Raw genomic sequence first — 15,801 nt, forward strand, 5'->3', positions numbered from 1 at the left:
ATTCCGAATAAATTCATCCTTGCAGCAAAACCAAGTTTCCCACATGTTCATAAAATTACATCAACTACTACTACCCTGTTAACATTTGCCCTATTTCTTAACTGAACAAGAGAAAAATGTCTATACATAGCTTAATAAAGCATCAAGGCTGACTTCTGCCTCACTTTTGTCAAGCACTCTGTGCTATTTCAGTAACACTGGGACTTACATTTCATCCTTTTTCCAAGCAAAGAAGCTACCAGTATTAAAAAACTCAAGAGAGAAGAAAAGCTGTGCTGGCAAACTGAATTCCAGTCCTACCAGCAGTAAGCCACTACACATTTGAGTGTGCAGCCACTGAGAATGTTTCTCATTATTGATTTAAAAGTGTCCTCCACAACTCTCACAAGATGAGCAGCGTATCAAAATACTGATCAGAATGCACTTCATATCTTTTACCAGACCTGTTACATTGATCACTGCTGTGCTATAATGACACAATAAAAGTATTAGAAATGCATGAGCCAAATAGATAAAGCCTTTACACTTAGATGGGGACATCCAAGAGATGCTCTGCTGCTGGAAACAGCCTGCAGAGGAGAAAACCGCCTTTTTTGTGACATCCAAATTTAACCTGTAGACCACCAGCACAAAAAGATCAAATACCCAGGAGGGACATGCAACCAAAGGAGCAGGGCTGCCATCTCAGGGTCTACCTCAAGATAAAATTAATGCAAGGCTGTGCTATAGACAACCTCCCATACTGGGCAATGCAGAGAAGAGTGTATTTCCAGCAGTGAATTGTGAGACAAAGTGAGACTATTATCAACAAGCTTTTTTGAATCAAAGGCACATGCCTCATAGGTAGATGTGAATGAATGGGCAGCCCTGTGGCCAGAGCCAGGCCTCCTCTGCCCTCCCTTGCACTGGCACCCTCAAAATGACGCCACCTTCCTTCCAAAGCTGGCATAGACCATTGTTTCATGACTTTGGTAATGATGGCTTTGTATCTGAAAACCTAGCCAATTCCACTTCCCTTCTCCTTGTTTCAACCTCAGTCTATTCTGGAGCAAAGTTTAGTTTGAGTAAGAATGAAAAAAGTAGACTCATGTCTTCTAGTAACACCATTAAGCATACTGTGTTTACATAAAAAGCGCTCTGAGCTATTTTATAATCAACTTGTCAGAATACACACAAAAGGTTATATGCAAAAAACCAACAGGCTCTTAAGAGATCATTCTCTTCCACATACAGTCAGCCTGATCTGCATTCCCACACTTGACTTCAGTTAGGAAAATATCTGTTGCTCTACTTTGGCACTACAACAAACACCTGGCTTGGAAGGGATTTCAGTCTTCCCACTCACAGATGCTGAGGGAGCCATTTTGGAGAGAGTGTGTGTGCACATGTGTATGTCCGTGTATGGAAAAATTTGAACTCACACCAAAATGCTGTTCATCTCTAGTCTGTGCCACGCTTCACAGCAGAGACTATTGAGACTCCTGCTCCTATGCTATGCACACAACCTTTTTTGATAACTGCTTATTTGTTAATGCTATCTTTAAGTGTTATCGTTTACCTCTGCAATTTTTTTCTCACCTCATCCCCTGCCATCTTAAAAAATGCCCAAAGGCACAGAAGCCATAAGGGGTCCACTGTCTTGCAATGGTCTGTTTCAGGTGTTCAGTTGCATCTTACCCATCCTCAGGCCAGGCATCTGTCAAGACATAGTAGTTCCAATGCAAAGATCCTGACAGGGATATTTATGATCCCAAACACTCTTAAAGCTTGTTGGTGCACAGCTTAACTTCAGTACATCACTTCCCTGAAGAGTCTGGCTTATAGATTGAAATTTCTCACTGTATGCATGGGAGCCAAAAATCAATATTCACAGCTTTACAATTTTAAAACTAATAATAAGACAGCAGCATGTGATCACAATTTACAAATAGCAAGCAACTTATTTTCTTAGATCATCACTAAGCAAATGAGTGATACCATTACATAACACTGTATTTCTGTTATTTTTGAATAGCTCCTTTTTCTCCCCATTGAAAGATGTTGTCTGTTGAAACTAGTCTGTGAGGAGTTTGAGAACTTGTATGTTGGGTTTTTGATATTTGCAAGCCACAGGGAGCTCTACCAGCTTGTAACTACCTCACTACAAAACTTCTGGAAAGGCTAAAGACAGACAGTATTTTCCATGTGCATCACAACAGGCTGCTGCACACATAGCACACAGCTGCTCTGTGCATAAGGACAGCAAAAGTCCTGTTACTTTCAGGAAGAGCTTTTTATGGCAAGCACACTGTTGAAAGCAGAAACTGTGCTGATTTACTCAGCATGAACAGAGTGGGAGTACTGGGCAGTCACTGAAGGGCTGCTGCTTCCTAGAGAAGCGGAGAAAAATTGCAGGCAAATTCTGCATCAGGTATAAAGGTTATGTAAATCTACAGGGGAGAAGTGGTAATGGAATACTCTCATCCAAATGAAAAGCATTCATTCAACGTGAAGTATTTCTGGGGAAAATAATAAAACATACTGAAACATCCTACTTCAAAGAAATTGAGGGACTAGAAGGATACGGAGCCAGATTTCAAAATCTCAAACAGCCAATAACTCAGACAATCAGCTTTTCTAAGCTCTGCAGCTCCCTCCAAACTGTCACACACAAACAGGAATTTAACTGTTCATGTCTTTGTTTTTTACCAGAAAAAATACGAATAAAAGATACTAGAGACAGAATTTACCCTGAGTATTTCAAGGGCAAAATACATTGGTGGTGTTTTCCTTTGTTTGGGTTTTTTTGTGTTTTGGGAGTTGACTGGTTGGTGGTTGGGCTTTTTGGTGCTCTTTTTAAGGTATTTTTTAATTTAACAACTAAAGCACCTCCTTCTGGTTCAACAACTAACCTATTATCCTACTGCTAGAACTCCTCTCTTCACTAGCTACAAGTGCACATTAATGTCTCCACAATACAGCAGAAAGGTTATGCTGCTTACAGGTATGCACTAATTTATTCAGCAACTTCCCACATCCCGCAGGAGGAACACAATTCTCCTGCCAATAAGCACGGATGGCTTTCAGGTTAGGGCATTTTTATCTTCCATCTGCTTTGTGATGCCTTCTCAGCACTCCATACGCATGTTTGATAACAAACAACATGCTCTTCAAAATAGATCAGAATACAGAAAGAACAGAAGAGCTCTGAGCTTGCTGTTTCTTTGCACCTGAACCAAGGACTAGTCTACTAAATATGAACACCGCGCCTCACTCCCTCATTTGTATTTTTAAGTGGATTGCAAACATATAAAAATACATCCTTTACAAATAGGTAGTATTCAAATTTTTATTCGCATTGCTAGGTATAAAGGTCATTCATATCACAAAACCAAAAAAAAAAAAAAAAAAAAAAAAAAAAAATCAACATTAGCACCTATAGTACTTTTCCCCCGAAGTCTGGACTGCAAAGAGGCTTCCATAGTAACAGCTGTGTGTGCTTACAGACTCAAAATAATAGCCTTTTTCCCAAAGAAATAAATCAAAATACCGAATATCTATTTTTTTCTTTTCAATAAAACATTATTATCTAGGGGAGCAGTGGCAATGTGCCAGCACATCTGGATCGGCCTCCCAGAATTATTCAACAGTGACTCACATATCAGTCTGCCTTTCAGGGTTTTTTTCATTTTTGAAAGCAAATCCTTTTACACTCTTGGTCTTTCACCACTACAACCAACTGTATTTTATTTAAATACCATTCCAGCTGTTGTTTTTAATGCTAAGAGAAACAGGTAATGAAGAGATATATATGGGGAAAAAAAGAACACATTTCAGCAGCTGACTGCTCCTGTGCTTCCTAACAGATAAGGACTAGTACTATTTGCTTGAGAAAGTGAAACAAAAAAGCTGCTCCCTAAGAATAGTTTAAGAAACAGTATTTGTATTTTGTTTGAACAAGCAGTGTCCTGTGAGAGTATTGGCAAAGAACCATCTCGCAGAAAACTGATGGGGGAGCTATGTACTCATGTCTAAAGCTAAAAAGTAATTCAGTCCTGATCTTCTTCAAAGACCAATTGCCTTGTGCTTTTGTTTCAAGTGCAAAGCAGATGTTTCGCTTATAAAAAACTCCCACTCTTATCCTCTAGGAGGTTTTGCTGAAGAAGCTACTTTGAATACTATACTTTGCCACTAAACAGACCATTTCACAATGTACAGTGTGAGGAAGGAAGGCACACTGGAACATGCTGTGATCCAGAAGCTTTTCATATTTTCACTGAGTTTGAACAGTGAGGAGATTTAACATGAACTCAAAACCAAGTAACCTAAGATTGTCAAAAGCCAAAACATCTTGCTGAAGCCTGTTCCACCTTCTCCCATGAGCTTATAAATTCATGTTCTGTATTTTGAATTGGAGCAAAAAAGCTAATCTTACTGAAAAAAATTAGTGTGGCAGAATCTTCTTTTTCCTGGTGACCTTGGAAGAAGACTAAAAATTGCAAACATGAGGCAAACCTTTGTCATTATCATGACATTATCATGACCTAATGATCTTGTCATTATCAAGATCTTTAGGTTGCAAAGAACTGTCAATATACCAGATGAAAGTGTGATGTGCAAAACACAGAAATAAACAAAGTCTCTTGGGGCAACAAGGTTGCCTTAAGTAGCCTTGTACTTCTGTGACACATTTTGGTCTCCTGAACCATGTCTGTCCAATCATGGGTCTGGTAAGTCCAGCAGGAGAGCTGGCTGGATAAAAAAACCAAAAGAGCACAGTATCTCCCTCCACAATCCTGACTTTTAGCTGTACCAGTTCCCTGATACAACCTTTCTCCCTCCTCTGTGACTGAAGAAGCATGTGTACCTGTGCAGCAAAGGAGGTAAAAGCTGCTTCTGAAAGTAAAAAATCAAAATAAACTCAAATTTTAAAAATCCTTAAGCAGAACCACACGCTACCCCAGCCCACAATCCACAGTGAATTACAAACCAAAACTCATCATACAACACAGGTTTTCATGGTGTCCTATGGCAAGGTTCTAACAATGAAAGCAACACTGGATAATACTGGGTTTAGGACTTGGAAGTTATCATCACAATTAGTGGAAGTTTTACCTCTTTAACGTGAGTGTGAAAGGACACAGACATGTCCAGCAGGATCTTGCGCTGCTCCACACGCCTGACGAAATCCTGTATCCGGTCTTCAAGCTGATGGGCAGCTTGATAAATTTCCTCTGGGTCACACTCCCCAGTCTGAGCAAGCTGCTCTGCTGCTTCTAGGAGCTTATCTGCATTCGTATATGTGTTCTGGGGAGAAATAAGTTAGTTTCACAGGATTAAATGAAAGAAAAGTCAGTTACTACATTTTAAAGCCACTCCACTAATAAAAACAAAATTACAAAAAGGCCCCTGGGATGTACTTGTCTTTCTTATTTTCTTAAAGGCAGCACAATATAATCTTACTAAAGATTTTGTTACATTTCTATATAATTTTCCACTTAACCGTGAATAAATTCCTTAGCTCCTTATTTATGTCTATTCAAATGTCTCCTCGACACAAAACTTAGAATTAGTATTTTATATACATATCTAGAATAAAGATCAGCCTAAATGCCTAATCCACCACATGCCAACTGGTCTACTTCAATACTGGAAAAATCACTACAGTCAAGGACAGAAGACTTTTCAAATGTGTACTACTAGAGCTGAAGAAATTCTAACTGCTGGTAGAGACACTTAACATCAAGTCCACACATCCAGCAGGAAGGTGGAAAGCGACCAAGCACAGAAAAAGAACATTTCTCTCCATTCTTAAAGAAGTCAGGCATCCAAAATTCATGCATCAAGTGTGTATCATCATTTGTGAAAAAGCAACAGCATAGAAAGATTTAGAAGTGAGCTATGGCCAAGTGTCGTAGTGGAATAGTGTCCCAATACATCCTAGGATTAACAAATGCAGACAAGAAGGCCTGTAAGAAACTTGAGACTAAGCAGAAAACAACAGAAGAAGTCTGGTCTCTGATGTGCTAGGAGTTCCATGGTGCAGAGAAGAGACAGGTGTCTAACAACTCTTAAAGCTCTGCATTTGCAGCCTACTTTAATATCTTGTTTATTTGGAACAGGACTGAGTCCAAACTTTTGTTATACTTTGGGCGCTCTTTTTGAGCCTAACTTGGGTTTTCATGTTTTAGAATGGTTCTCAAAACTCTCGTCAAAGAAGGTTAAAAGGATGTTAACCACTGAAGGAAAAAACTGAAGTCAAGTCTAGATTAAAGAACCTTTGCTCATGTCACACCATTAGGTCTTCTGATAGGTTTGCACTACAGACTAAAAAAAGAAGAAAGCATTCTTGACAATATAAACTACACCTTTTCCTTCTCCTTTCTGCCCTTCCATGTCCTCCCAACCTCAATTACATCAGGTAAAAACAATCCTTGCTAAGATAAATTAAGCCTATGCAAATGTGCTTTTCTTTGCCATAAATATAGTATCACACCTCTAATTAACATTATAATATCCACAAAAATTAAATCCAAGTCCAGCCCTAAAACTGAACTAAAGGGCAGGAAATAAGAGCTCTCCCCCAGGGTATCAAGGTAAATTACCAGACAAGCCCAGGACAGATTACATGACTCAGTGAAGCTTTCACATATTTGGGGGGAGCTCCCCCTTAATTTATTATGATCTATTTATGCAAGGAATTAAATCCACGCTGTTCCTTGACTTTGACTATGTAACTCTCAGCCCTTCCTTAACTCTCAGCTTTTTAGTTGCATGGAGAGATAGAGAACTCCTTCCTGGTTTCCCTGGGAATGCCTGCAGAGACAAATACGAGCTTATCCCATTCAGTGGGGAGCAGGCAGCTCCAAGCCCCAGAGCACTGTCTCAGGCCAGGCTGACCCTGAACACACTCTGAGCGGTGCCTGGGTGTTCTGCCTTCCATGGCTGCAGCTCACATGTGTTCAGGGGGCAAGGCCAGAGAGCCTCAAGGCACTCCTCAAACAACAACTACTTCACCAGTCCAGAGCACCACACCCAGCTGCAGATGGCTGAAACAGAAGTTTCCCATTTTAATGAAAACTTTATCTCACATGTGAAGCATTGTTTATGAATTCCAGGAGTATCTTCCGCATTACACAGGCCCAGGCACATCTGACTTCTCTTTCTGTAAAGGGGATGGTGAGCTGCCTGTATTTAGAAAAGATCACAGCCTGGATGCTGCTTCAAAAGGGGCTGCAATTCTCAAACCTAGCAGCAGGCACATGCCTTGTTGCTCAAATTTCAATTCCAAGTAGAGCTGGAGTATAATATAAACTGCTCTTTGGATAGAAATCACATCAACTAGGTGTTCACTACTACCTACTGTCTCTCTCAGCTCTCTGCTCACTTCTAAACAATGCTCAAAGGGAAAAAAGCAGTCATGCAAAAATTTTGAAAATACTTGTCCCAAGGGGCAGCCTCCAGTTGAAAGTTAGGCAAAGAGAGCAAGAGTTCTTCCTTAATGGTGCTTATGCCAATTTCCTAAATTGAAGGAAAGGAAAGGAGCCTTCAGGGTGGCAAACTTCCTCAGGATCTCTTCACTAGCACACTCTCCTCAGATCCCAGGGGAGAAGAAGGAGCCCTGTAAGAACTTCAAGACGACCTGTAGTCCCATCCTTCTGTGCAAGTCTTTAATAGGCATTCTTCTCCAAAATTATGAATAATTGTCCATAATGGAATTTACCACCTTCCCCAACTACAAAATCCATAATTTTTCCCATCTTTCTGTTAAATAATGTTTTCTCAATATTATTCACAAAGAACAACACCATATTTTTAGAAAGCGTATGAAGTGACACATCAAAGAAAACCCAAAGATTAAATTTCAGACGCTAGTGCAGAAATGACTACTACTGACAATAAACACAGAAATAGAAGTAAGTGGAGATACGGACTGCACTTCAAACAACCTGGAGTTTACTGTGGTCTGGAAAGGGAAGAGCGACACATGGATGGCTAGAGACCAGCAGAGGTGTACAAATCATTAAAGGTATAGAAAATAAGATAGATGACTCATTAAGTACAGCGGACACTATCACATTTAAGCATCAGACAATACACTTAAAATGAAAAAGCAAAGTACTTTTCATCTAAGGAGCAATTAAATTGCATAACTCATTGCCACAGGGTCTGGAATACATTCCAAGATCGTAAAGGGGTTGAAAAAGTAGCCTAATTAAGGAAAGAAAAGTCCATCAGTGACTGGTTCAGATGCATCCTTCAGTTCCAACATCAAACAGGCTCAGTTAACTGGGAGAGTAAAGGTAACTTTTTAAGCATACAGTCCCTTTTCTTTATGCATCTGGTGATAGCCACAAGAGAGTATAAGACAGGGACCTTTAATCTGATGTATTGCAACCATTTCATCAGTAAAGTTCAGACCCAGTCCAAATTCATAACCCATTTTTATAACCTTAAAGGAGATGGGAACAGGTGTTGGTAGGGAAATGAACAGTGTATTCAGACAAGGTCTGCAATAAGCTTTCTTGTGCATCTCTTGCACCAAGAAGACTTACCTGTGGAAAACCCACTAACTGATTGTTGCCATACACCTTTTGTGGTTTTTGAGCATAGACTACTGTCAAAAAGCAGACACAGATCACATTTGAAACACAAAAAGCTGATTTAGATTTTCAGGCAAAAATGCGCAGAGAAGTACAACTACAATATTGACCTGTATCCAGTGCTTGTAAGCTGAAAATTCATGCCAATAAGTGACTCAATTATGTCAAAATTTGGACACTTGACACTTTCACTGAATGGTCTTATGGACACAAAGATGAATATGGAGAGAGAGTCAAAAAAGAAAGACAAAGATGGGTAAGTAGAAATTGAACTGGACAGGCTTCACATGAAAAGAAAAGCACGATTTTACAATAGTGGGTGCAAGTCAAAGTACGTATGTGTAGAAATAATTTGTAATCAGAATTTAAGGAGGATTATTAGCTGAGTTTTGACTACCTAGCTTTTGTAGTGGTAATAAAAAGTGTTAAATAAAGAGAAACAAACCTTCATTTCATATTAATTTAGAAGTGAATAGTTTGTGAGACTACAGCCCATTGACTGGAACGTCATTTTATTTGATACACAGCTTATTTTAACATCTCTTTGAATGCTGTTGAGGAAATGGCACCTCATTCACATTAAAAAAAGAATGTGGGAAAAAGCAGAAAGGAAGAAAAAAGAAAAAAATAATTTTCACTCCCCTCAAAATCAGGAGTTAGCCTTTGACCAGAAACATGTCAACATAACTGCTGGCTCCCCGGACTTGCCAGAACATTGCCATGCCAGTGACACTTCATTTAACATTACTTTCAACTTCTGGCTGGAACTGACTGAAAACCCCTAATAATGCTCAGAGTGCTATTAAAAACAAACAAAACCAAAATCACAACAGAAAGAGCAACAACAACAACAACAATAAAAGCCCAAAATCAAAAACACAACAAAGACCTGGACCAACCAGAAATGTAGGCAGAAAATAAGTCAGCCAAAAGTTACTGATGCTTTAACAAGGACTGCAGAGTGCTGTTTTATACTTGAACATAATCTTCCTTGTAACAGCAACAACAGGAATGCCTTTTGGGCTGCTTATATTCATTTTTACAGCAAGTAAGAGGAACAACTCAGAGGGTGTGCCTCTCTTGGCAGTAACTCACTACACATTCAAGAGTTAGAGATGAAAAAAATACTTATTAGATAATTTTGTCCATCCTTCTGTCAGTGGAAGATAGTCCCCTGTAGTATATTTAAGTTCTTTGACCAATCTAAGTTTTCAGTACCTCCAAAAATAGAACTTACACCCATTCCCTGAAGAGATAATTTCAAACTCCAGTAACATTCAGTTTTAGGAAGTTTTTAGTAAACATTTGCTTTAAAATTTTCTGCTTTAAAGTCCAATGCAAATTAACAAGATACTTTTTTTAACATCCAAGTAACATTTCTATGCACTTCATCCACTTTTGGCTACTCAAACATTTTCTTCTTCTTTGCCCAAATAATGCAGTATTAAGTATGAGATCATTCAGGCTTTCTTAAGTATCTTACAGAAATAGACTCCTGCTTGTCTGACCCAGAAGAATAAGTATTTCCACATGGAAAATACTACTTTTTACTAAAAATTAAGTAACAGACATGCATATAGAAAATCCAGCATGTATGTATACAAAAGTAACAAAACCTATTCTTTTTGAAAATCTTACAGGAAATCAATATTGAGGAAATTTTCTGATGCTATTTCAAGTCCTCAGCCACTGGAGCGCTCTAAGACTGTATTTACAATAAAATTTTATCAAGAGTTTAATCTTCTACTAGACAGGCAAACTGTAAACAACACTTGTGATGCATTCCCCATAGCAGGTGTCACTGCCAAGCTCCTGCATACAATGCCACAATTACCTAATAATGTTGTCTTCTGTTTGACTGAAACACCCCTATATCAGCCTCTCCCTTTGGAGATTTTTCTTCATTAATCTTAGAAATAATGTTTTCTCTTACCAATCATTAAGAGTAGACAGACAGTGCATGTTCCTAATGGGGAGGATTCTAGCCTTCAGCTTCCATCAGAGGGTTGTTCTTCACCTCACATCCCCCCTTTTAGAGGCTAACAGCTACACCAGCTCCTTGTTAACTTCCCTGCATTTCTTTGTATCTCTATTTGTTTTGATTTTTTTCACAGAAAAATGTGTTCTGAAGTTGTATTAGCACTTAAGGCTAAACTAAGGGTTATTCAGAAAAGGAGGACATTTACAAACTCAATTGTATTTAAAGAAAAAAAAACCTCAAGCCAGGTTGGCCAGTTTGCTGGCTCACCTGGTTTCTTAGGAGTCCCCCTTCCTCTCCATGAGACTGCACTGAGAATGTGGGAGCTCCCCAAGCTTAAAGTCAGAAAGCAGGACTTTCAATTCATCTCCATCCTCTCTTAAAGGCTGCATGAAAATTAAAATCCTAGAATCCCATGGAACTAAGCTACTTTTAAAAGGAGAATTTTCATTCTTCTTTATATCAATATTGGAAAGAATGCTTTTGAAAAAAAAATTAATAATAGTGATGATGCCAAAGCATCTATTTTACTTTAAGGCTCACACCCTCTAGGACTATGGAAGTTTGTCTTTTTCATCTCAAAGCTGGAGCATAAAGGAGAAATGCAATAAAAACTTGCAACAAAAACAAAACAGTCTCTTCCTGGAATGGAATGTTTTGTAGTGGGGCTCCCTCTGCACAGCCCTTAAGTGCAAAAGCAGAAATTTTTCATTTATTTCCATGACAAGTGTACAGTCCTTCATGTGATTGCTTTTACCTGCGCAACCTCCTCGAAGTCTTCATGGCGTTTCTGCAAAGCTCTGGCCCGATGCAGGGATTTTCCCACTCCAGTGTGTTTGCTAAGAAAAGCTTCTCCATGGTTTTCAATCCAATCCAACACCTGTGGTACAGAAGAGAGACAAACAGAAACCGTGAGTGGCTGTATTGAATGTTACAACAAAAAGACACTTATTCAAGTAATTGAGAAGCTGCAAAGGCACTGCTTAAAAAGAACTGAACTGCTGGATTAAAACACAATGCTGCCATTGAAGGACATTAATTACATCTAATTTAACTTTTCTCAAGGCAGTAATTAGCTCAAACTAGCAAAACAGTATGATTCAAGATTATATCTGTATTTTGAAGCCTACCAAGGACATCCCCATTTCTCCACATTCATCAGTTTGACACTAATCTGATCCAAGAGGCAAGACCCCTTGTGAGGGTCTCTCTAATCTGTTTACACCTTCAGCTGACATTTTTCTGCAAGGTAACACTAATGAAGCTTGCATATTGCTGGTGAATCACACAGTGAAGTTCTACTTTAGATGAGAAATCACTTAACCTTCTACATATCATTAAGCCAAGACGTAAGATTCAGTAGTAACTAACTTCAATTAGCACAAGAAAAATTAGCTGAAATCATTATGAGATAAATGTCTGTATTCAGAGCATATGAAGGAATATGCTCCAGTTCTTAAGAAGCATCTATCACCTCAAAACATCAGACATAATTGTTTATTGTAAATTTTATAGCTGAAAAAGTGGCGAACAAAATACATTTTAAGGACCTTGATGCTTCTACCACAATGACTGGCCTGACAGCTTTATAAATAGTAAAAACTGTACATGTAATTAGCTCCTGTCAGTTAACACAAAAGATTCCTGCACACATACCAAAGTTCTGATGAGTGAATGAACAAAAACCTATAACCTCTCTTCAAACTACTACTTCCTAGCCATAACTTAATCCATTACTTCAGTATGCATATAATATTTAGTTTTTTGGAAGACACTCAAAAGGCTTAAGAATGACATTCAGAATTAAAAACAACAAATAAGCACATAAGTAATTTTCTAAAGTCAGCTAAACATATCTACACAGCACCTATGCAGTGGTGCAGAATACCTTACACCTAACATTCTTCACCTTCAGCGTTCTTTTTTCTTTAAAACATGAATATTTTAGTTGGTTTTGAAAGTAACTTGCAAAAGCCTGTACTGTACCTCTTACCTACTAGTGTCCTTTACTCTGATTCCTAAAGTTGGGTGACGTTTTTCCTCAGTTTTCTTTTACTGAAAGTATAACTGAGTATAACTAAAGAGAGACTTTCTTTTTCTTCCACACAGATTTGAGAGCCATTCCAGCAACACCACTCCCGATCACATTCAAGACACATGTAATCCCACACACTATTCCCATGAAAAACATCCACGCTTTCTTTAGAAAAAGAATGAAAACATGGTTTTCTCATTTATCTTGACCATGCAAGTATTTTTCCATTTGCAAGCTCTCTCCTACTGAACATCTTCAAAACAACAAACAATTTCCTAATACCCCAAAATACAGCCACTTCAAATCACCAACACTTCATTAAATCTCCATACTTAACTTCTGCAATACTTGTTTTCCCAGTCAGTATTGGCAAAAGAATATTATTGTGTTTTAGGTCAATGCAAGTTTTCATTTTCTACTTTCAAGGTAAAATATTGATCAGACAAAGGAGAGTGAGGAGATAAACATAGCTTCAGTTATTATTACCAGTACTTTTGATTAGTTTCAGGAGACTACTTTTCCCATTATAAAAAGAGCTGAAAAGAGATATGTTTGGATGAAATAATTAGACTGGACACTGGAGACTACTAACAGCTACAAGCTAACAAATGAAATCAACAGTAAAATCAGTCCCAGAAAGCATGGGATGAAATGCAGAAAGCAGCCCAGGGAGAATGATTTTTGCTCCGAATAATGCTGAATAACTTCTCAAGGGAAGAAATTGTCATAGAAATCCAGTACACAGATCATGACATAAACCACTCAACTAGAAAAAATTACTGCCTCTAAGTGAAATCAGTATGAACACACATTTCATTAGTGTTCAATCTTCACACCTTGATTCTTAAAAAAACTGAGGAAGTACTCTCGGGAATTTTACAGCATGTAGAGGCAGAGTAAAGTTAGGCTCTTCTCATCAGTAAGTGCTTTGCATACCACTTCAATCAAAGGACAATACCATAAGTTGGCATTGATATTAGCCTTTTAGCAACTTACTTCTCCTAGGAAGGGGAAGAAAATGTGTAAGAGTTACAGAAATCATCACACTGAGTCACTAAGGACTCTTCTACCAATACTGAAAGCAAATGGAATTCAGTCTGGTACTTAAGTAATCCATAAAGGTCTAAGAGGCTCAACACTTTTCAGTCAAAGGGTGAATAGTACCATCCTCCACTGCAGCAAGTTGCTTTAATGATGCAATTAAGTTCTACTGCAGTCTCAGCAAAACCATCCTTATGCCCAGGATCTAGAAAAATGCTTACTTTTCTAACTCCCAAAAGAATATATGACAGAAGAAACTACTATGGAAAGACAGATTCATTTAAAAAAAATCATTGCTCATGGCTGTAAAATATGTGGTATATGCTGCTTGTAGAAGTAAACCTGATCTTTTGCAGATTCATTGTGCTCATTTGCACCAGTCTTTCCCACAATATTGTCCATTCCTCACCCCCCACCCCTTTACCTACTTTGCATACATTCACTTTCCTGATCTCCACTTACTTGCTGCTGACATAGCATTCAGAAAGGGAAGATGGAAATATCTGCATTTCTGATCTTCAGACAGTTAAAATGTGGAAATATTCTCTCAAAAAAGTCCCATTTTACACTGGAACCGCCTTCAAAAGCCACATGGGAATCATACAGTGAAATCATGTTGATGCTAGCAAGTAGCAAGCATTCATGGCCCGCCCTTCATTACTCAAGGCTGAAATCAGTGACTGTAACCTGTCTTGAGGCAGGCAGATGAAGCAGGAAGCACACATTTATCCAGAAGGGACAGTGAAGACTCACTGTGATCAAATACATGCATTTTTGGGGAAAAAAAACCCAAGCCAAACCAAATCAAAACACCCTCCCCCAACCAATAGCAACAAAATTAACTAATCCCCGTACCACCCCCACCCCCCAACCCCACCCCCCAAAAAAAAAACAAAAAACAAAACCAAAACCCTCAAAACACCTCCTGCCAGCATGTTTTACTAATTTCTGGCTTGCAAGCTATCAGAAGAGTTTTTCAGGCACCAAAACTCTGATCATACAAATGTCAGCAGTATCATCTACCACAAGCATTATCTTTATGCACAATTTTGACATTTCATGGCCTAGAAAGCAGAACATGTTGCTGTTTTCCAAGTCTGCTTTATTGCTTCATATCAGAATCAATCAGCTCCATTCCTTAGGTGAAAGGCTGACTATTATTTACTTGTAAGCTTATTAACTCTTAAACATAAAATCATACTTCTACTAGCATGTAGAAGGGCTACATAGACAACTGAGTGGCAGTGGCCAGACTTTTTTTAAAAAAATAAAATAAAACCCCATTTTTAGATGTTAATAGACAAACTAACTGCGAACTAGATCTCCCAGCATGTTTCTGCTGCCTAAAGACAAACTCAGAATTCCATTCAGTTTAAGACTGTCATACATTTTTACATTTCAAATTTCAGATTTTCTGTAATTCACTTCTTATCTACTACTTTCACTATTTCATGCACTACTTTCCTTACTACTTGCTTCAAAAGATCAGCAGATGATTCTTGGTGTACTCAAGATACCACCACAATGTTTCTGTTGATTTGGAAAGCTCCACTAGAAACAGCTTCCCAGTATACAAGAACATGCAAGACAGAAGAAAAAACCCAATGAGCTTTCTAAGGTGGAAGTAACATAAAGTGAAGTACCAGCTCAACATGGCCAATTCCCTCCTCCAACTCCACTCTGTCACTCACTTAACACTTCCTTCAACTGAGTTATTTCATTAATCCAGCAGAGGGAGGAGGAGGAAATCACAGACTCATGCTAAAGGACAGTTACAGATTCACTTACAATACTCTTGGTTGCTTGCCATTATGTGCAAACTAACTATAAACAGTGGAAGAGGGCCGCTTATTCTGAAATGGAAAAAAAACCCCACCACATTTAACTTTACTGACAATAGTTAGTATGTTAGTTAGTTAAATACAATAGTTAGTAATAGTTAGTTAAACACAATAGTTATGCTTTCATGTTATCTTCTCAATCAATCTTAAGTGAGTTTTTTTAACATTTGAACAAAGAGAGAATGAGCAAACAAAAATTCAAGTATTTTAGAAAGAAAGTTGCTTTGGAGCTCTACATAAACCATTCCAGAACTGTCTTGGATATAAATTAAACTAATACCTCAAACCAAAGTAATGTCATGCATTGAATGGTGTTATTGAGTA

The 15,801-nt window shown here is 38.3% G+C and overlaps 1 protein-coding gene across 3 annotated transcripts in view; it reads right to left on the reverse strand.

Moving 5' to 3' along the window:
* The window catches only part of TRIO (trio Rho guanine nucleotide exchange factor), a 244,329-nt gene that overhangs the window by 126,870 nt on the left and 101,658 nt on the right, over nucleotides 1-15,801 (reverse strand). For all 3 annotated transcript variants that reach the window (XM_077182117.1, XM_077182122.1, XM_077182130.1), the window contains exons 10-11: nucleotides 11,318-11,440; nucleotides 5,095-5,286 (exon numbers count right to left, since the gene is read on the reverse strand). In XM_077182117.1, the coding sequence (XP_077038232.1) occupies nucleotides 5,095-5,286; nucleotides 11,318-11,440 (315 nt within the window). The remainder of the gene's footprint in view (nucleotides 1-5,094; nucleotides 5,287-11,317; nucleotides 11,441-15,801) is intronic.

This window comes from Agelaius phoeniceus, chromosome 1, assembly GCF_051311805.1.
Source record: "Agelaius phoeniceus isolate bAgePho1 chromosome 1, bAgePho1.hap1, whole genome shotgun sequence".
NCBI lineage: Eukaryota > Metazoa > Chordata > Aves > Passeriformes > Icteridae > Agelaius > Agelaius phoeniceus.